This window comes from Colletotrichum paranaense (genome assembly GCF_030867605.1).
Source record: "Colletotrichum paranaense strain IMI 384185 chromosome Unknown Scaffold_6.1, whole genome shotgun sequence".
Classification (NCBI taxonomy): Eukaryota; Fungi; Ascomycota; class Sordariomycetes; order Glomerellales; family Glomerellaceae; genus Colletotrichum; species Colletotrichum paranaense.
The window spans coordinates 354,298-374,957 of NW_026848964.1; the positions used below are offsets into that span (position 1 = coordinate 354,298).

Consider the following 20,660-nt stretch of genomic DNA (forward strand, 5'->3'; position numbering starts at 1 on the left):
AGACAGACCAAGTCGTATTCTACCTCACCCTTCACTGCTTCAGATAATGCAGATTGACAGGCGTAATCGGCTGCCCTCCCCCCAACACCGCCATGATATTCCTCATACTCAACTCCTCAAACCCCTTGTGCGTCTCAACCGTCCCTCCAGCATTGTGACATGTCAACATGGCCTTCGTCCCCGCCATCTTGAGCAACCGCGGATGCGGCCTCGGCTCATCAGCATGCACATCCAACGCAACAGTCCCAATCTGCCCAGACTCCAACGCATCCGCCAAAGCCTCCTCGTCAACCAAGCTACCCCTTGCGATATTCACAAACCTCGACCCAGGCTTAATCCAAGCCAATGACTCGGCAGTGATAACCTTACCACCAGCAGGTGTGCACAGCACAACACAATCCGAGACGCGCAGCAAGCTCTCCATCGTCTCGTGAAACGTCGCGCTAAACTTGGCTTCCACGGTGACTGGGTCTTTGCGGACGACGTCAAAGTAGTGTACTTTCATACCAAAACCGACGCCGAGACGCTGCGCGATCTGCTGGCCGATGTTACCCATGCCCACGAGGCCGAGGACGTGGCCGCGAAGGGTGTGCGAGGCGGCCGTGGCGCGAGCGTGGCAGTCTTGGAAGGCGGACGGGTCTGCGGCGGATGCTGTGCACCAGGGGAGATGGCGGAAGGTTGAGACGACAAGAGCGACGGCAAAGTCTGCTACTGCTTCGGCGGCGGCGAGGCCTGAGTTGCAATAGATGATGCCTTTTTGTGTTAGTATTCCCAAATCATATCTGATATGTTTCACTCAATAAAGGGCGACCTAGGGAAAGGGGGAAGGCCCACCACGTTCACCGAGAAGTTGCGTATTTGCCCAATCGAACCCGGCACCCGCACTCGCAAAAACCCGACAGCTCGCCGGCAGCAGCGGAATCAGCTCGGCGTCCCACGTACCCATCTCGCCGCCCGTGCCCCAGAACGGCCGGAAGATGGCGGAAAAGTCGCCCCACTTGCCGTCCCGTAATGCGGCAGCGAATGCGGGGCGCTGTCGTTCGGGCGTCGAGGGGCGGATGATGTCGCATTGCGCGGAAAAGGCGGCGTAGGTTTCCGGGTTGTACTTGATCGGGTCGCCGATGTGTAGGACGCGGGGCTTATGCGTGCCGTTTTTCGTTGCTGCTGATGCTTGCGATGCTGCCGTTTTGGGTTCTACTTGACCGCCAGGATGGGGGCGGAGGACAGGCGACGCGGAGAGAGGGGTTTGAGATTGTGGTGTTGCTGGGGGCCAGGGTGTATTGTTGGGTTCGGCCATTTTGACTGAAGTTGGGTATGTGCTCCTGAAGTTCTTGAAGAGGGGGTCTCGTTCCCGAAGAGCTTGGGTTGACTTGGACGGGATTGACCTTAATAAAGAGCGGTAGTGAATGGGTGGGCTAGGGTAGCTCATTAGCTGCAGGAGATGATGCAAGATTCCGATACTGGACGTGTGTAATTTGGGATCTGATAAGGCTATCAAGGAGTGGCTCTGATTTCCAGAGTTGTAAACCACCAAAAGTTGCAACGTGTATAGCTTCTATTTAAACTGATGCAGGACGATGGCGGAGGATTGGTGGAATCTCATGCAAGAGTGTCGGTGTGAGGATGAGGCGAGATCAGGTACGCTTCGTGGCACGATGGGAGCTTCTCCCGATCTTGGCCGGAAATGTCGCCCCACGCTTCCGGTTCGGCTGTATCGAAGGACTACGCCTTTCTTATTCTGGGGAATTACGAGGTGAAGAGTCGTTTGGCTGGGTAGGCTGCCAGACATGTATAATTTGGTGCGCGGATTCTACAACCGGACCGGGATCGGTGTCCTCAAGCCGGTACATCCAGACTGAAGCCAGACATGAATGAGCCTGTCCAGTAGAGTTCGAAACATTCAGTGAATGGCTTCTCAGTCTAGTGTACCAAGCTGCTCATCCGCAGGCAGCTTCGAGGCACGAGGATCGAGGTAGCTGTTGGGTCACCGAGGCTAGCCACCAACGGCTCGACCCAACCCACCTGGCTGTCAGTGTCAGACCCCTCGATTGGCGATCCTTGCAGAAGGCATGCGGGAAGCAGTGGGGTGAGAACAATGAACGTTCTAGGCTGCCTCAATCGCGGGGATGAATGTCTGGGGTTAGAGTTAGCTGATGAAGGCGAATGGTCTGATTGTCTCTCCATGCTCGCCATTCACTGCTCAGGGGTCTGCAGGACACGTAACAGACATTTCTTACTTTTCGGGCGCAAATTCCCCGTCCATACAACTATGGTTCTCACTGACAATATACTGCTGATGCAAGGAAGAGTAAATAGAATACAGACATGTAACCTAACTCCAACACTAGATGCTATAGTCTCGAAATCGATCTCATTCTCTCTAAGTATTCATTCCTCGGCGAAACGTGTGACTCTGCTTGTCTTTGTTTGTGCCTAGCATGATAAAACTAAGGAGCGACACACAACAAGCACTAGATGACGAAACACTTCACAGGAATGTATCTTCTGCGATATTTAGTACGCATACGGTTACGGGGCTTCAAGAGTCACAGTGACCAGATCATGCTTTTACTTCATACTTCAATTCTTCATGTCTTTCATGGCCTGAATCTTCCTACAAATGAAACAGCGAAATAACTTATTTGGCCTTGCCAGTGGGAATGTTGAACAGAACAACCACGTCACCCTCATCCAGACCCTTGTCCACGCGGTAGAAGCCCCGTCTCTCGAGCTGGATAATGTCGTCCTTCTTCAGCTCACCGACACCAGCATCGCACAGCGCCGTCTCCATGGTCGACGTGTTGGGGTTGAGCACCTTCTCAAGCACGTCGTCCTCCTCGAGCTTGTCCTTGTTGATGAGATAGTCAAAGTCCCAGAGCTCAGCCTTGACGAGCTTGGTGCCGGCCGTCGATAGCCACGTGACCTTCTTCTCGGTCGTCTTGAAGTCGCCCTTGAGGTTGAGCTCGACGCTGAGGTCGGTAATGGGGTCAGTGGCGCCAATCTCGCGGGCGAAGGCGTTGCCCCAGCCCATGAGGGTGAACTCCTCGTCCTTCTTGAAGCTCTTGACGTCGGCCTGGTCGAGGATGAGCTCGTTGGAGAAGACAACCTTCTTGGTGCCGACATCGGGGTTCTTGGGGTGCTTAGGCTTGTCCTCGGTGCGAGGAGTGGCGGGAGCGTCGGCACCGGTGACCTTGACCTTGACGGCATCCTTCTCCAGAATGGCGGTGTGGCGGGGGGCGATGGGGTCAATAACCTTCTTGTTGATGTTCCAGAACGACGCCCAGTCCATGTTGACGACGTTTCGGGAAGGGCCCTGCTTGATGATGAACTCGCGGAGGGCGGGGATGGTCATACCGCGTCTGCGCACACCACGGATGGTGGGCATACGAGGGTCGTCCCAGCCCCAGACGGTGCCCTGAGCGACGATCTTGGCGAGCTTTCTCTTGGAAAGGAAGGTGCGGACGAGGTTGATACGGCTGAAGTCGTGCATATAGACCTGGCGCAGCTTCAGGGTGTCGATGAACCATTGGTAAAGGGGGTTACGGTCAGTGTACTCAGTCGATCTCAGGGCGTGGGTGACGCCCTCGTGAGAGTCGACGACGGGGCAGGCGAGATCGTACATGGGGTAGATCTTCCACTTGTCACCGGTGCGGTGGTGCTTGTTCTCAACGTTGCAGCGGTAGATGACGGGATCTCTCAGGGCCTTGTTGACGTTGTCGACGGAGATCTTGGCACGGATGCAGTTATTCAGGCCCTCGGGGGTACCCTCTTTCATGGCCTCGAAGATGCGCAGGTTCTCCTCGACGGAGCGGTTACGGCACTTGGACTCGATTCCATCGGTTCGCTCGTTTCGCATCGTCTCCTGCTCGGTGTCGTCGGCGTAGGCGTGACCCTCCTTGATCAGGCGAATGCAAGTCTCGTACAGGTAGTCGAAGTAGTCGGAAGTGTAGGAAAGGGAGTCGGGGGTGATGCCCATCATCTTCAGGTCCTCAACAATAGCATCCTGGAACTCCTCACTCTCCTTGGCGGGGTTGGTGTCGTCAAGACGCAGCAGAAGCTTGCCCTTGTAGGCCTCGTGGGCGAAGTAATCGCTGAGAAGGGCGGCCTTGGCGTGACCGATGTGAAGGTATCCTCTATTACATGGTTAGGAGGTTGTCTATCAGGTAATGTTTTGAGGGAGGACCAACGAAGGCTCGGGAAGGAATCTGGTGACAACTCCGGCCTCGGCGTTCTGAAGAGCAAGAGAGTAGCTGGCACCCTTCTTGCTAGCGGCAACGACCTTGGCCTTGCGCTCAGCATCGACAGCGTTCGTCTCGGCTTGGATCTCGGGGTAGGTGACTTCGACAAAGGTGAACCTAGCAACGCGAGTTAGCGCCGGATGGACATTGATTGAAGCTAGGAGCACGAATCACGACGCACCAACGAGTAAGGTTGGCCATAGTTCCCTTGCGAATGAAGCCCATAGCGACCTTGTTCAGCTTCAGGGTCTGCCAGATCTTGGTCTCGGTCTCTCCCAGCGAGTACCCCTCAACAAAGGTGCGCAGCGTCAGGTGCTTGTCGAGGGCGCGGAGGTGAGGCTCGATCGACTTGAAGTCGCCGGCCAGGGCGGTGGGGAGGGTCTGGAGCTCCTCGGCCTTCATGATGGCGGTGTTTGGTCCAATTGAGGCGATGAGACTATCGGAGGGAATCGGTGGTCAGGACGGTCCTGGTGTCTCGTGAGTCAAATGTTTAAAGTGGCTGATATTTCGTGGTGGGGTTAAAAATCATGGAGGGGTAACATGACGGCGCACTCACCGAGAGCACTCGGCCGAGACGGTCTGATTGGTGGCACAGCGAGGAGCTTCTCCTATAAGTCGTTGTGGTCTGAGGTACCTCAATGTTTAATAGATTCGTAAGGCTCTTTCTCTCCCGTAGTCACGAAATAGTTGATGCGCTTGACAGAAATTAAATGAAAATGATTGCACCTTATATAAACATCTTTCCAAGTTTCTTGAAAGCTTTTCAACTGATGGCAACTAATTATGACTCTTCATCCAAGGTAAAGCTCTGATGACAATGGTGTGTTTCGAGGCAAAGTGTACGTATCTTCACACCGGGACCGGACCGGTCGTAGATACGTACCTTTTTGGAGGTGACCGGGAGGTGTGGGCACCACAGCTCGATAAGATAGCCGATAAGATACTGACCTTGAGGCCTGAACGGTTAGGCCATACCAATTTTTCTGCAGTCTTTGGCCAGAGCTTCACGCGAGACGATCCGAGGTCTGGCGTAGCAACCCCAAAAAGATCACAGATACCCAGAGCCCCGTGATGGCGTCAACGAACCAGTGCGTGGCCTCAATGGCCCGGCTTAGTCTCTCAGCTTCAGCAAGACCGACAGCCTCCACGATACCACGGTTCCTCATCCCTTCCGTCGCTCAGCAGACACGATGCGCGAGTAACCAGGGGGGTAACAAGAAGACGGACAAGAAGAAGAAGAAGCTCTCCAAGGACTTCAAGACCTACAACGTCAAGAACTGCCCTCAATTCTCTCTTTGCGATGCTATGCGGTGTGTATATTCTGTGCAAAAGATGTCTCCCAATTGGTTCTTCCAACTGACCTCGACGTAGCTACCTCCGCGCATTCGAAGTCGGCCGCCCTCCCCAGTCCATCAAGTACGAGATCCACGTCCACCTCAAGACGCCCAGAAATGGCGCCGTCGTCAAGAACCGCATCCGTCTCCCCAACCCCGTCAAGTCCGATATCCGCGTCGGAGTCATCTGCCCCGAAGGAAGCCCCATCGCCCAGCAGGCCCTGCAAGCCGGCGCCGTCGTCGCGGGCCAGGAGTCCGTGTTCGAGGCTATCAAGAACGACAACATTGTCTTCAACCGGCTCATTTGCCACACCGACAGCGAGGCGGCGCTCAACAAGGCCGCCCTGGGCCGCATCCTCGGCCCCAAGGGTCTCATGCCCAACCGTCGCATGAAGACAATCACCGACAACATTTCCAGCGCCATCCGTGAGACGATGGGCGCCGACAACTACCGCGAGCGTACCGGTGTCATCCGTATGGCTATCGGGCAGCTTGGTTTCACGCCCAAGATGCTGTCTGCCAACGTCAAGGCGTTTGTGGCCAGCATCAAGTCTGATCTCGCGGAGCTCGAGACGCACAAGGAGGTTCACGAGGTTGTGCTGAGCTCTTCCCAGGCTCCGGGCTTCAGCTTGAACGGAAACTTTGACTCTACAGATGAGGAGGTCACGCCGGCTCACCTCTCCAACGTCATGTAAAGATGTATAAAATCCAGATGAAAAAAGGGCAAAAAGAAAAGGGAAGGGTGTTTAGATGAACTGTATCATAGGTGTTTGTATTACACGTGTATCAAAGTGGCATAGCGCTCTAGAACATGTTTGGAGACTTTAATTTGGGTATCATATGCATCGCTACTCTGTGACTGCTGGCCTTTTTGTTCTGTTCGTCGTCTGCTGCTGCGATCGGCTCAGCTGCTCTTGAGGGCCCTGATCGCCTCAGCCTGGGCGTCAAGCAATCCGTACAAGCCCAAGTACTTGACTGTCCTCGCCTGACCCTTCTTGCCCGCCTTGCGTGCTTCCTTCATCGCCGTGCCGAGATCCAGGAGAATTGTGTTCCGACACCTCACCATTCGAGCCTCAGCCTTGACCACAAACGGAGTATCCCTTCCAATAGCGTCCGCCAGAGCTTCGACGATGCAAAAGTCTTGCGTAAAGCCAGCCAGCTTCGCAGGGCTGCTACCCACCAGCCCGCCCACATCATCATCATCCTCTTCCTCGTCAGACTCCTCGCTATCATCCGCGTCCCAGTCATCATCTTCTTCCTCTCCCTCGCCGCCGTCACCCGTCTTTGCCTTCCCAGGCAGACTCGCAAGCGAAAGCCGCTCCTCGAGCGAAGACACTCTCTCATCCAGCTCAAGCATCTTCCTCCCGGTCTCAATACCCCTCCTTACCTCTCTCAACTCTCCGCTCAACCCCTGAACCTCCTCCCCGCGCGTCCTCACTTTCCCCTTGATCTCCTCCACGGCCCTCCGGAACCCGAGCATGGCAACACGCACATTCTCAACCCTCTCTTCGCCGCCGCGCAGCTCGTTGCCCAAAGACAAGAAGGCGGTGTAGTTCCCATTGACGAGCTCCAGCAGCTCGGCGCTGATGGCGGCGCTGCGGTCGCGGAGCTCTGCTTTGAGGTCGTCGAGGGTCTGGTGGCGGTGCGGGAGGGCGGAGAGGTAGTTTGCCGGGTGGAAGCCGGGAGCGAGGAAGTCGGATCGCGGGAGGGCGGCGGGGAAAGGGAGCGGGGCGTCGTCGTCTTCGTAGCCGGAGCCGGAGGCGACGGAGGAGGAGGATGAGGAGGGGAGGTGGAAGGCTGCTGTTTGCCGCGTTGGCGATTGGATGCCGAGATTGGCCATTGCTTCTGTGTGTGGTTCGCCGGTTTGCCCGTTGCTTTGGGGTTAGGTTGGTTGGTTTGTGCTTGCAGCCTTTCAGATGGCGACGGTGGCGGCGGCGGCGGCGGCTCGGTGGTTGAGGTTCGGCGCAGAGATGTTGTAGCTCGGAGCAAAGGCGACGTCAAATTTAGGCAAGGTAGCTATCTCGAAGCTAGAGGACCGGGATCGGGAATTGTTGAGGAGCTTTGCTGTCGAGAGGTGGGTGGTTCAAATTGCAGCTGTTGGTCGATTTTGGGCGGGATGGAGTTGGATAGGTACGGATAGCTTAACGCAGCTTTCTTAGAGGTCCACAGCTTGGGTTTCGCGGGGGTCACTGTGGGAATTGGAAGTGGTTGAACAGTGCGTGGGCCACACGTACTTGTAGTGAAGTAACTGAGGTAAGGCACCTAGCCCCCGCCAGGATTCCCACAGTTCTCACTGCATGTGGACACGGTTGCGCAACCGTCAAACAACCCAAGTGGTCACTTTTAAGTATTTGACCAGTCGTGAATGAGGATTTCGAGTGGGCGAGAGATAGTCACAACGAAGAGTTGGTTCAGAGATGGAGTCGGTGCTGGGATTGGATAAATCTAAACCCTGAGGTCTCTCTGGCCGTGACGATGCGGCGATCAATCTGCTCGGCTCTTACGACGATGACCGCACATCATCATCTCTGATGCGGTCATTGGCGAGAGACAGTAAAGTCATTATTCAAGACGCGCTCACCCAGTTACTCCTCGAAGTCTGCTTTGTGTAGAGCATAACAGGTAGTCACCTCAGGTAAGCGGCTAGGATAAACGACATTCCCGTTGTGAAGAGCTCAACTTGACTTGGAAAAAAACAGACGGAGGCCGAAGTGCCCGCTGCGCTTGGCGTTGCCTCGTAAGAAAGGGATCCCTTGTGAAGCCAAAGCGTTCTCGGAGTCCACCCTTGGGCCAGCCTGTCAGGCAAAGACAAGTTCGTGTAATTAGTGCGAGCCGATTATTGCCGCCGTCAAACCTCGTGAGATGCGAGGTACCGCGGCGGCCATAGACGGACGGATCCAGTAAGGGTAGCATTGTAGTACCAACCTACGGATACCTGGCTCTGAAGCACTCCACGATGTACGTAAATGTTGCTCTTTTTTCTCGCGTGGCTCGCACCCTCCCATCACCCACTTCCGGGGCCCTCCACTTGGGATCAGCCTATGTGGGATGAAGGGCCGATCTGATTACGCACAGTCACGAAGTGAGAAGTGTTGGGTCACGGGTGGTTGGCTCGTCAATAGTATCCATACAGCAATGGAGACTGGGAGACTGGAGACAGGGTGTAGACGATCCCGAAAGCAGACGTTTCAAGCGATTCCCCTAAGCCTTGAAAGTAGACTGGAAAAAAAATGAGCGTCTCATGTGAGCCTGCAGAAAGGAAGCGGCGGCTGGGGGTTCGGGGGGTGAGAGATCAAATGGCCCAATGACGGGCGAGTGACACGAGGTGTGAGTGGGATGAAGGATGCAGGCAGGTAATACGGATTGGAGCTGGAGGCGATGGTGGGTGGTGACATCTTATCAAGTACCTCTTGATCTCCCTGATGAACTGCTCCAAGGCCATTGGACGACTGGCGGTGACACCTGAAGCAGGTTCCATTGAGGCATAAATCCCCGATTATCAGGTACCTTTTTTTTTCGGCTCAAGTTACTGGATGGATACAGATCTTACTGTGCCATTGATTGTGTGTATTTTATGCGACTGAATTGTGCAAGTTCAATCAAGACCTCGGCGATCCTGACTCGTTGGTCTTCGCTTTTGCACTCCGTAGACACTGCCGAAAAGCCTCATCAAACTTTGTGTCAAATTGATTTCCCCCGCTGGTTTTTGTCTTTACGGTTGTTTACTCATGCCTTACGGAGTACTGCAAGGTAGATTTAGAGTAGAACCACGGACGTCTCGGCTTACGAGGGAGTCATCGGACAAAGGACCGCTCTCATTTGTTGATGGAATGACAGGCCTGTCCTACACTGTTGTATTAGATGCAACTTTATCCCACGGTCATCACTGGTCACGCACATCATGCACTCGCCCGGTGGGCAAGGGCAGCGACATCGGCAGACCCTGAGATCAATTCCCTCGGGATGTGGCTACGCTTGGCACCCACGCAGAGTAAAAGACACATAGTCAAGTGGTAGTTAACGGAAGAGTGAGAGGCTGGCATGGATGGGTGTTACGACATGGAAACTCAGCCATCAAGGGGATCAAAGCCCATCAATGGTGGATCGCGCAGTCAACCAGGGCGGTGATCCGTGGGAGAAGCCGGGCTGTGTAGCCCTGAAAGTCCCTACATAGTAACATTCATAGTGTGTTGTGGCCAGCCAAGCCCAAGAAACAAGGTCCGAGATCGCAGGGTCGGAATGGGGATGGAAGCCGGAAAGCCACAGGAGCCATCGAACGATTCCCCAGTGTGGGCTCGAGTGTGTGTTTGTGCGAGACACTGAGAGTGAGTAAAAACTATGAGTGAGAGTAGTGCATTTACTGTGCGGATGTCGGGGGCATTTTCCGAGTGAGTGAGAGTGTGAGAATACTGTGACTGAGGTCTGCGTGAGACTGTGAGTGAGTGAGTGAGTGAAATGGATGAAATGAGTGGGTAATGACCGGGCGAGTGAGAAGGCGACGTACCTCTGGCAGGCAGTGACCGGGTAGGAAACAGCGAGAGAGAGAGAGAGAAAAAAAAAAGAGAAAAAAAGGCTAGCGCAGGCCCTGGTGGGGGCCTTGCGAGCAAGATAATCTTATCAATCAGATCAAAAATTCCTTTTTGAATGTCGCCCTCCCCCCCTTCCCCCTTCGCCTTGGGCCCTTTCCCCCTCCACTGTCCAGTTCCGCGCTGTCGCTCCAATCCCCTCCTTCCTCCCCACCATCCTCCGAAGTGTCGGAAGAAAGAGGAACAAGCCCGCAATCCAAACATATCTTCACCTCATCAACATTGACTCTCCCACTTACACATACCGACTTGACGATTCTATTTCCTGGCCTCACTTACACAGGCAAGTACCTATTACAACAAAGTCAGCTATCCGAACCTCGCTGCCGACATCATCTTCCGGAACAGTGTCTGTTCTGTCACCCACTCGGCAACACGCGCGCACCACCACGCCCGTCTGCATAACACTACTCCGTACAGCGCAGACAGACAAACAGACAGACCTATCAGCTGTGCATCTCGCTGTAGGGGTATCTGCTCGATTCTGCTCGGCATCAGCCCAGATCGCCAAACAGTAGCATCATATCAACTTATACAGCGCCGATTGCTCTCCGAACGGGTCAATCAGTCAAACAGGAAAGCAAGCATCACAACTAAAAGACGAACAAGAAGAAGGACACAAGAACAGGAAAAAAAAGAAGACCCAACACCATTCAGCACGTCTCGGTCTTACAACCATCAATTCGTCCCATTTTCTTATCAGATCTCAAGAGCCGAGAGAGCGCCGAACCGCACCCTCGGATTTACCAGCTGGCAAAAACATCAGCAACCCACACCCCGCCAACTGGTTACCAGTTGTAAGCGGCGATATCCCACCACCCGCCAGCGAATGAGCGGCCTTAGCGGACCCCGCCTGCGGAACACTGTTGCTCGTTAGGTCGTCCCTCTTCCGATCCACCAAGATGGCCGCCTCAGGTGTTTCCACCACTGTTCCCTCCTCATCTACCACCACCACCAACAACTCCTCCTCCTCCCACAACCAGACGTCGCAGCAGCAACACTCGTCGTCGACCTTTTCTCCCGTCACCTCACCTCCCGCAATCGACGCCCGAAGCGTCTACTCGGCCGCATCTCGCTCCAACTCGGTTGTCTCGACCCCCGTTTCCGCCGCTTCGCCTGCCGCGAGCACACCCGGCGGTCCTTCCACACCAAATTCGAGCGGACCGACAAATGCCTCCCACGCCCCGCACCAACTACCTGCCATCAGACCGAACGCTGCACAGCAACCCATCTCAGCCAGGCCGCCTCAGGTCGTGAACAAAATGTCCATGGCCTCCGTAATCAGTCCCCCGCCCGTCACAGAGGCGCCCAAGATGTCTATGACCACCAAGGAATGGGTCATACCTCCCAGGCCCAAGCCCGGCCGCAAGCCTGCCACCGATACGCCACCCACCAAGCGCAAGGCCCAGAACCGTGCCGCTCAGAGGGCGTTCCGCGAGCGTAGGGCCGCCAGAGTTGGCGAGCTGGAGGAACAACTAGATGAGATCCGCGAAGGTCACGAAAAGGTCGAAAAAGACCTCAAGGACAAGGTCCACGGCCTCGAGATGGAGCTACAGTCCTTCAAGTCCCGCTGCCTCGTTCTCGAAAATATGCTGGATCGCGAGAGAAAGGATCGTGTCAAGGCCGAGTCCGAACTTGAAAGTCAGAAGAGACGCTGGAACGAGCAGCAGGCCGTCGCCGCCCCGAGACGCCTGCCGTCTCCCCAGCGCCGAGGTTCCCAAATCGCTCACCACGAGCATCCCCCCACCCCATCGGCTGGCCACGCAAACCAGCCCTTTTCCATCTCACAGATCGTCTCTCCCCAAGACTCAACTCACATGGAAGACTCTCCTGCCCCGTTTGGATGCGGGTCATGCGGCCCTGAAGGATGCTCCTGTGCCAACGAAATTCTTGCCGACACCGTCACAGGATGTGGCGGATGCACTCTCGGAGGTAGATGCCAGTGCCTTGAGGAGACTATCAAAAGCGCCATCATCTCGGACCTAAAGAGAGCTCCCTCGCCCTCGGCGCCGACATCCTCCGAGAAGCGTGCCCGCGTCGAGCCCACTCCGCCTGAGGAGGAGACGGAGATTGACTTCACCGCCATGTTCTCCAAGAAGGCACCTGTGCAACAGGTGCAACAGCACCAGCACCAGCAAGCGAACCTTGCCATCGTGCAGCCCCAACCCCAGCTGCCTCCCGTGGCCTTCAAGGACTCGTGTGGGTTTTGTAAGGACGGAAGCTACTGCCTCTGCGCCGACACCTCAATTCTCGGCCCACCCGCCACCACCCCTTACGGACCTCCTCCCGCCTATTCCCAGCAGGTTCAGACTCCCCCTCCCTCAGAGAACGATGCCGTCCCTCCCCCCATGCCAATGGAGATCGACGCCGACGGCGCCGTCAAGCTCCGTCCCCGTCCCCAGACCACCCAGCCCGTCGCTCCCGTCTCTCGCGGCTGCGGCCCCAAGGGCCCCGGATCCTGCGCCCAGTGTCTCGCCGACCCCAAGTCGGGTCTCTTCTGCCGCGCCTTGTCCGCCAACTTTGAGCGAAGTGGAGGAAGCGGCTCCGGAGGTGGCTGCTGTGGAGGTGCTGGTGCTGGAGGCGGATGCTGCAAGTCCGAGTCCGCGCCGGCGCCGCCACCCCGTCTCCCCTCTAAGGGACGCCTCGGCCTCAGCCTGAGCTGTGCCGAAGCCTACCAGACCCTTTCCAGTCACCGAAACTTCGAAAAGGCTGCCGACGACATTGGCTCCTGGCTTCCCAAGCTTCGCGCCGCGCCCAAGCCGGGCCAGACGCTGCCGTCGCCTTCTCGTCTACCCATTGAGGTCGAGGCGGCGAGTATCATGAGCGTGCTCAAGGACTTCGACATTCGCTTTGGCAGAGGCCAGTAAATTCTTTCCAAAGTTTCTCTTGCCTCGCTAGAGGTAGGCATGCATATGTTCATGAATCTGGGTCGGTTATCTAAAAGCTCTGTATGGTTTCACACACATTACTTGTGAGACATGGTCGATGTGGATATGAGCACTTGACTGAAAAATTGGGCGGCGTTTGGGGTCCTTCGAGACACTATTTGATTTTGTAACACTCAAACTTCCAGAAAGTGAGGGCTATTCATGCAAGAGGAAGCTATTTCGAAGCTTGCTCGTCAGGGGGAACAAGGGAGGAGGTCATCTCCTTTCGGTGCATCGACCTAGGCCAATGGGGCCGGGCTGTCTTACCGTAGTACGCATTCTGATTGAGGCCTCGAACGGGGCTCAATGCGAATACATTATTGTTTCAATCATCCTAACCTGCCCTATGATTTCCGTGGCGTAAGTGAATGTCTTAGTTTTTGAAGAGAACGTCGTACCTCACTCAGAATGATGCCAAATGCCGTTTGTCGATATTGGACATCAAAGACATGTCACAATCACCACAGAGTTGGACACCTTCACAGAACGGGAATACTGCACGGGGTATAAATGCGAATAAATGTCATCTAAATTGGCCCAAGCCTGTGCTTCATACCCAAGTCGTAATCGTATGTAGAAAAGTGGTATATCCTCCATAAAAGGCCGAGTGCCTGCTACCATAATGTCCCTCCCTTTCTACTGTAGTCATCTAAAGGGGGGGGGGATACATTGAAAAGATCCCGCAGCTTCCCAATATGATCAAAGGAAACCCATGTAAATGCCCACTGGATATGCCCGCGTCGTACTCGTGAAAAGAAAAATGTGGAAAATAAATATGGAAAAGAGCGCCCCCGGCGCCCGAGATTTGGAAAAAAAATATTATCGCCGGGTGCAAGTCACACTCTCAACGCTTCAACTCATGGCATTAAACTCATTCTGTCGGAGGAAAGACGTTGCGAGCTCATCGCCGCCTTGTTCTGCTGCCTGGAAGAAGTGGACTGCCACGCACATCAACGCGGGATCACTGCGAACATCCCCGTCTTTGGAGCCCGCATCTTGTCCGGGATGTTGGGAGCCAGCAGAGCCACCGAGCCCTGATGCGCCTGCCGATGTGCGACTTCTGTCTCCAGGGTAGAGTCTGCCACCTGGGCCTGTGCGTCCAGAAGGACCAGCATACTTGTCCATGACGGCCTGCTTGAAGACCTCGCGTGGCTTCGAGAGGGGCAAGGTGGTCCGCTCCACGAGCTCAGGGTTCGACAAGTAGAAAATGGCGAGCTCTCGCTGGGCCGTGGGCAGACCCTCTTTGGCGGTGATGGTCCACATCTTTCCTGCTTGTGCCAAGCTATAGGCTGTCGTGACAGGAGGGGGTGACTCTGTTTCCAGCCGCTCGGCGTCTGGAGCAGGCGCATCATTGGTCGTCTTGCGTGTGCTAGTATACACCCCTTGGACCTCGTCCGCCACCTCAATCATTGTTCGGCAGACCTCTTGCTTCAGATTCAAGGCGGCGAGACCAGTGTCCCAAAACGCCGTGCCCTTCTCTGTGTTGTCAAGGATTGTGGGGTTCACGAATGCCGCAATGAACTGAAGATCGCGGAAAAGTGTCTTTGGCCGGATAGACGCATCCCGGAACAATGTTCGCAAGACGTTGGTGACGGCATCGGTTGTTGTCGGGTTGCTTGTAGCGCCAGAGCGAACATCATTGTTACCCTGACGCATTGGACGGGGTCCAACGACCGGTGGCGAAGTTGCGGGTGCTTGCAAAAGGGTATGCGAGCGTCGTCCTCTGACGTTGTCGATAGCCTCCTCCAACGGATTGGCGCGGCTAGAGCCTGTGGGGTCATCAACGGCGCCGGGCGAAAATTCTTGTCGATTCCAGCCCATTCTTGACCTTTTACCACTCGCCAAAGATGCTACGATGAGTTGCTGCAGCTCGTATAGGGCGTTTAACTTGGCATGAGGGTTGGGATGAACACTGAACATGCGAAGCAAGCGCTGGAAAGCCTTCTTGAAAGGAAATTCAGGAGTTGACTCCTTAGAGGTGGCCTTGCTTCGCGCAGGCACGGTGTCGCTTGTGGAAGGACTGTCGTTTCCCGGAGCACTGGCAGTTTCCGTGGTCTCGGAGTTTTTGTCTGTTTCGCCGGCACCTCGCAGATTCCCAAAGCTCTTCTTCTTCTCAATGACACGAGGTCTCAGTGACAGTTTGCCAGACTTGGCAGACCTCCGCGCGCGTCGGTCTAGGGAATCACGCCTGTCGATGCATTCCTGGCCCAACGAGGAGAACCAGTCATCTGTCTCGGAGCCGCGGGAAAAGACCAATGTGCCCAAGTCGGACAGAAGAAGACTGACTAAAGTCTGACGGAGCTCGTTGAGGAAACGAGACTTCTCTTCCGACAATCGCTGTTGATGAATCGTCTCGTTGGACGATGCTGATGTGCCAGGTCTGCCGGTAGAATGACTCGCATGCGAGCCTAGATGGGAATGAGGTGACTGGAACACACTGGACAGATTTGTCATGCTTGTCGTGGGAGACTGGGCGCGGGACGTTGTCGAGCTCGGGGATATCGCCGACTGGAAGGGCGACCAAAACGTAGAACTGGAGTCGATGGTGTGAACTGGCGACGAGACGCCAAAATAGTCCTGTCCATCAATGATGTCGGACAAGACTGTGCTTGCCCTTGAAAAACGGTAGCTGCCAGAGTCAAATGACTGCTGGCTAGAATTGTGAGCTGACATTGCCCGCAGGTCCCGAACAGAGCTTGGACGACCGGTAGACATGAACCTTCGATCTGGGTCGCTCATGACGCTGGCCGTATCGTCGAATGCGTGGTCTCTGTCTCGGGGGCCTCTGCTGCCTGTCTCCAGATTGCGTCTGTCTCGTTGGTAAAGCTCACTCGACCACAGAACAGGGCTGTCCATGATGGATTCGCCAACCAATTTCGAAATGCAGGTATCCACTTCACAGCCGAATCTGTGAATTCGCTCCTCCCCACAGCAGAAGTTCTCAACGCCAGCTTGTTGAAGCCATCGGGAGGTCTTGTCTGCCTGATCGTCACTCAACTTGTTAGGCCCGCCCTGCTCTTCTGATGCTGCAAGAAGATCCATGATCTGAGTCTCTGTGCGATACAGATAGCTTGACGCCGGTCCCCGTGCGAGGTGGGCGCGGTTGCGTTGGTAAGAGTTGTAGCGTCTCTGCATACCCATTGTTTTGAGGGCAGCGCAGATGTTTCGACTCTGCTCATACGGTGCAGAGTTCCGTACGTCTGTCACATACCACATCTTGTCGCGAAGAGCCCTGAGTCGCTTCATCATGGCGTCGATGAGCCCCTCGTGTCGTTCTTGGCTTTGCTTGAGCCAGACGAGCCAGGCGTCGTATTCTTCAATGGCCGAAGCACAGCGGCGGATTGAATCGCGAGGCCCTCGGGAGAAAATGTTCAGAAGTATGGCAAACCCGTTTCGTCTCAGCGACCCTGAGCTGAGTGCATTTAGTTGCTGTAGTGTCTTCCAGTAGAGGTGGGCCGATACGAAGTCAGCTTGCGCTCGCGACTGAGCCGAGGCAGCTGTGAGCATAGCAATGAGAACTGAGGACGGCTCCGGATCTGCATCCCCTGTCTTCTCTGCCGTCGTTGGCGGTGAATCTTCCTTGGTTTGCGAGTCATCAGCCGTGGCACTCGCTTGTGCCTCAGCGTCTCGTCTGCGGTAGGGGTTTCTGCTTGGAGATGACTTTTCAGCGGTGATGATCTTATTCTTGGATCGGTACTTTTTGATGCCAGTCGCCCGGTTGCTGAACTGAGCCCTCGTTGCCTCTGGCTCAATGCTGGCTGGGATCTCGAAATCCTCGACAAGCTTTAGGATCGAATCTCGCAATTGGTGGTAGTCTTTATCGAGCTCAGGCTTCTCATCAATCTCGTCATCGTCAGTCTCGCTGGTGGAAGAGTGGTCCTCGTCTTCGACATCTTCGTCTGGGTCGTAAGTCATCTGGCTTGACAGACTATTGCCATCTGCAGAGATAAACAGCACGGCCCATCGTTCGGCACATGGGTGACATGAGCCTTGGACAACATCCATGCCGACCTGGGTGCCCATTTCGCGGAGAGCAAAACGAAGACGATACCCGTCGTCCTCATAGTTACTAAGACGTCGCTGAGCCAGTGGATCCAATACGGGGGGCGAGTACCGCTGAGGCGAGCCAGTCCTTTGATCATCCAAATTTGTTTCTCTGGAAGTTGTGGCGTCACTGAGAACAGACGAGGCACTGGTGCTGAGGATCGATGCCGTGTCAAAATTGCTCCGCGCGGCGCCCATCGAGATGGGCTGTGAAATTGCCGAGAACCCAGAGATCGAAGGTGCTCCGGATCTAAGCCCGCTGGACTGAGCTGACATAGGCCGTCGCTCCGGGAACAAGGCGTTGACGAGGGTGACTAGATCTGCCGGACTCACCACTAGATAAGGATGAACCTCGACTGTTTCTCGAAGTGATGTGATTGAGCGGGCCGGAAGGAGCTTCGCTGGAGGTCTCTGGGAACGGTTTCGTTTGAAACGATTCAGGATGCTCTCCACGTGTCCTTGAATTTTGGGCGGGGTTGAGACCGTTCCCTTCTTGTTCCAGGTCACCTCGACTACAAGCTGCTGTGCTCGCATGGCGACCTGCTTGAGGATCTTCTGCCGGCCATACTCGGTGATGTGGTAATCGCCCATGAGTCCGTGGCTTTCCGGGTGGATGACAACACCAAGGAGGAAAACAGAGAAGAGCCACTTGTAAACAAACCAATTTCGGGTACCATCGACGAGTTTGGAGTCAAGCTTCTTCAAGATGGCATTGCCTAGCTCGATGAGGCCTTCCGGGATGCCAGTCGCATCCTCGTCGTCAATGATCTCAAAAAGCTCGTTAACGGCCCGATCGTAGAACTCCTCAGCCGCAATGCTGTCCTTGGCCGTCCAGTCCGCGAGATTGAACCTGGTTCCGTGTTGGTCCTCGGCCTTGTCCAAAAGAAAGGCACCATCCTCGAGTATTTTCATCAGGTACCATTCCATGTTAGACTTCCCGGACCAATCCCGCATGGCCGTCCAGACATTAAGAACAGAAATAAGCATGGGCTCGCTGCTGGCCTTGGATTCAGTGATAAGTCTTGCTAGAGCTGTGCCCCATATCTCGGTTCGACGTCGATCCTCGGCGCTATCAGGACCAGCCGAGTTGGCGAAGCATGTGTGAACCAGGGCGGACAAGGGATCGTGTCGTTGGAACGACAGCAAACGCTCGATGGCGTTGGGGGAATGGGCGGGCGCTCGACTACTTGGTCCACCAGCATGACTCCTGGCTGTAGAACGGCCGTGGTAGGGCAGCACGGATTCTACAGGTTCCAGTCCCTGATGGAAGCCGGTAAAGACATTGAGTTCTGTGGGGGTTAGAGAACATAATCTTGTGGCCAAGTAGTCTGGGTTGGTCCTGATCTGGTTCAGAAAGTTAAGAAAGATTTCCCGGACAGAGGCGGGCAACTCGGAAAGAAAGGGGGTCATGGATCCGAGAGAACTAGAGCCCGAGGTCGATTTTGGTGGCGTGTCCAGGCTTTCTGAGGAGGCCAAGGCAGGGGACTGAAGAGAGTCCATCTCGGGTTCCAACAGGGCATAGCGGCGCAGTTCGTCGCAGCTCTTACGCACATCGTGAATGGCGTTGAACAGAGAAGCAAAGGTCTTCTTGTCATCGGAGCGAAAACAGTCAACCAAATTCTTCCGGGCAATCTCACCGCAGCGGTTCAGACGAGCTGACAAGGCCGTGGAGATTAGGTTCCTCTGCAGACGTATGCGTGTGTTTGCGCGCTTGCGCTCCTGGTACTTGGACAGTCTAACCAAATGGGCGAGCTCCTCCAGGGTCGTTGTATCAGGTTCGGGCGCAAGATGAGGGTTCGTGTACATGGATGGATCTGGGAGCAGAGCCTGGGGGAGCGCAGGCGAAGAGGCCGTTGCCGCGGTGGAGGCGAGTGCCGTATCGGATGAAGAATCCATGGTGGCTTTTACGGGAGAGGTGGCAATGGGTGTTGACGCTTGGGCAATCACGGGCTTCTGGTGCGACCGAGAGGCGGGTCTCCTCGGTGTGTCTTCGCTACGACGAACGGGCAGGGTTACGGCCTCAACGCTTCGGGTTGGGCTTGGAGACCTCTGGCGGCGGGATCTGAAGGACGTATTGTACGTTTCGGAAGGAGGATTCGAGGATCGGGGCTGGTTCGCGTCATCTTGGGAGGCAGCTGAGGCGCAGGAGAACATGAACAGTCAGTACCTTTCAGGTAGGGTGGGAAGCGGGAGGCTACGATAGAACAGAGCGCTTTGTGGGCGATGTTCAGGGTGTTTGTTGGTGGAACATACGGGCAGAGACTACGCGAACTGGCGAGGATAGGGAACGCTGCATGGAAATCATAATGCGAACATGAGGATTCCGGTCGAAGGGCGAGCGGGCAGCTTCAGCAACAGCTCTCGAACAAGCTGATAGCTGTTCTGTCGCAATCGCGTGATGTCGTCGATTGTGCGCTGTTGATGATGGGCGCAAGCGGGTGGGTACGATATCTGCTGGAGCGGGGCAGACTCAGCGATAAAAGACGGCGGAGGCAGAGGGGGAAGGAGAGAAGAGGTCGGCGCAATGCCAGTGCCTCGGGAGGTGAGGTAGATGTCGTCGTGTAGAGGTTGAGTGTTCACTACCTTTTCCGATATGTTTACATGGAAAGGAAATTCTATTGTCAAAAAAGAAGAAATGAAAACAAATCAGAAACCCAAGCAAGGCGAAGGTCATGGGAGGTTTGGCCGCGGTTTAAGGTAAGGTAAATGCGGGAGGAAGGGACGGAACAAGAAAGGAAGGCAAGGGTCGCGAGGCGAGGAAGGCACAGCAAGGCAAGGAAGGCAAGACCAGGCACGACACGAGGGTGGGCTGGTCGGGTCAGGTACGTACTGTAAGGTACCTCACCTCACCTCATCTGCCATCTGCCAACAGCCTCCCACGCCTCCCAGTCGTCAGGTTTCTCCTTCCACCTCCCATCCTACCTTAGAGATACCTGGATACATCATATGTCTTGGTACCTATACCTAAGAAGGCATCTGTGTACAACCACATGTAAGGTGTCTTGATGCGGAAGACAATACGGTAGAGAAGAGGACAGCAAGACTTCCATAATCGTGGACATGTTGCAAGTTGCATGCTGTTGCTCCTCAGTTGCTTGGGTATCGGTACTTCTCACGCTGACCGGGGTTAGGTAGAGAAGGAGACAGAGAGAGAGAGAGAGAGAGACAGCTGCAAGTAACAGACACTGGAGCTGGGCGTGGGTGAGCCCTGAGGTGCCGGCAGGGAGACTCCACGTCCACGGCCACGACCGACTCACTGGACCGACCCATAGCCATACTCCGTACGGTACGGGTATCCAAATAGCCAAACAACAGGCCGGGAGGAAGATGAAAGCTATGAGCTGGAAGACAGGGGTGGGACGCTGGGGCCGGAGACAGGACCGACAGGATAGCCAGCGAGCGGCCAACGGCCAGCGGCTAGGAACCCAAGAAAGACTTTCATTGGGTTTGGTGCGTGAGACCTATGCGATGCGTCCAGTCCCGTCTCTTCAACGTAGAGGCGATGCGTGGCAAGAGAAACGGAGCAAGGTA

At 55.3% G+C, this 20,660-nt stretch overlaps 6 protein-coding genes across 6 annotated transcripts; 2 read left to right on the forward strand and 4 right to left on the reverse strand.

Moving 5' to 3' along the window:
- Positions 1-31: 31 nt before the first annotated feature.
- CPAR01_07727 (D-isomer specific 2-hydroxyacid dehydrogenase) lies at positions 32-1,297 on the reverse strand (the record flags this gene model as incomplete). Its single annotated transcript, XM_060491996.1, has 2 exons — positions 32-753; positions 943-1,297. The coding sequence occupies 2 exons, from the start codon at positions 1,295-1,297 to the stop codon at positions 32-34; spliced, it is 1,077 nt and encodes a 358-aa protein (XP_060348366.1).
- Positions 1,298-2,638: 1,341 nt separating this feature from the next.
- Positions 2,639-4,640, reverse strand: CPAR01_07728 (glutamyl-tRNA synthetase; the record flags this gene model as incomplete). The annotated part of the gene is made up of 3 exons (XM_060491997.1): positions 2,639-4,133; positions 4,188-4,355; positions 4,420-4,640. The coding sequence occupies 3 exons, from the start codon at positions 4,638-4,640 to the stop codon at positions 2,639-2,641; spliced, it is 1,884 nt and encodes a 627-aa protein (XP_060348367.1).
- Positions 4,641-5,339: 699 nt separating this feature from the next.
- CPAR01_07729 (ribosomal protein L1p/L10e) lies at positions 5,340-6,267 on the forward strand (the record flags this gene model as incomplete). Its single annotated transcript, XM_060491998.1, has 2 exons — positions 5,340-5,548; positions 5,610-6,267. The coding sequence occupies 2 exons, from the start codon at positions 5,340-5,342 to the stop codon at positions 6,265-6,267; spliced, it is 867 nt and encodes a 288-aa protein (XP_060348368.1).
- A 209-nt stretch (positions 6,268-6,476) lies between these two features.
- Positions 6,477-7,412, reverse strand: CPAR01_07730 (uncharacterized protein; the record flags this gene model as incomplete). Its single annotated transcript, XM_060491999.1, has 1 exon — positions 6,477-7,412. One exon carries the CDS (start codon positions 7,410-7,412, stop codon positions 6,477-6,479), a length of 936 nt encoding a protein of 311 aa, XP_060348369.1.
- Positions 7,413-11,060: 3,648 nt separating this feature from the next.
- CPAR01_07731 (bZIP transcription factor) lies at positions 11,061-13,025 on the forward strand (the record flags this gene model as incomplete). The annotated part of the gene is made up of 1 exon (XM_060492000.1): positions 11,061-13,025. The coding sequence occupies one exon, from the start codon at positions 11,061-11,063 to the stop codon at positions 13,023-13,025; it is 1,965 nt and encodes a 654-aa protein (XP_060348370.1).
- A 912-nt stretch (positions 13,026-13,937) lies between these two features.
- CPAR01_07732 (uncharacterized protein) lies at positions 13,938-19,283 on the reverse strand (the record flags this gene model as incomplete). The annotated part of the gene is made up of 1 exon (XM_060492001.1): positions 13,938-19,283. One exon carries the CDS (start codon positions 19,281-19,283, stop codon positions 13,938-13,940), a length of 5,346 nt encoding a protein of 1,781 aa, XP_060348371.1.
- Positions 19,284-20,660: the final 1,377 nt, after the last annotated feature.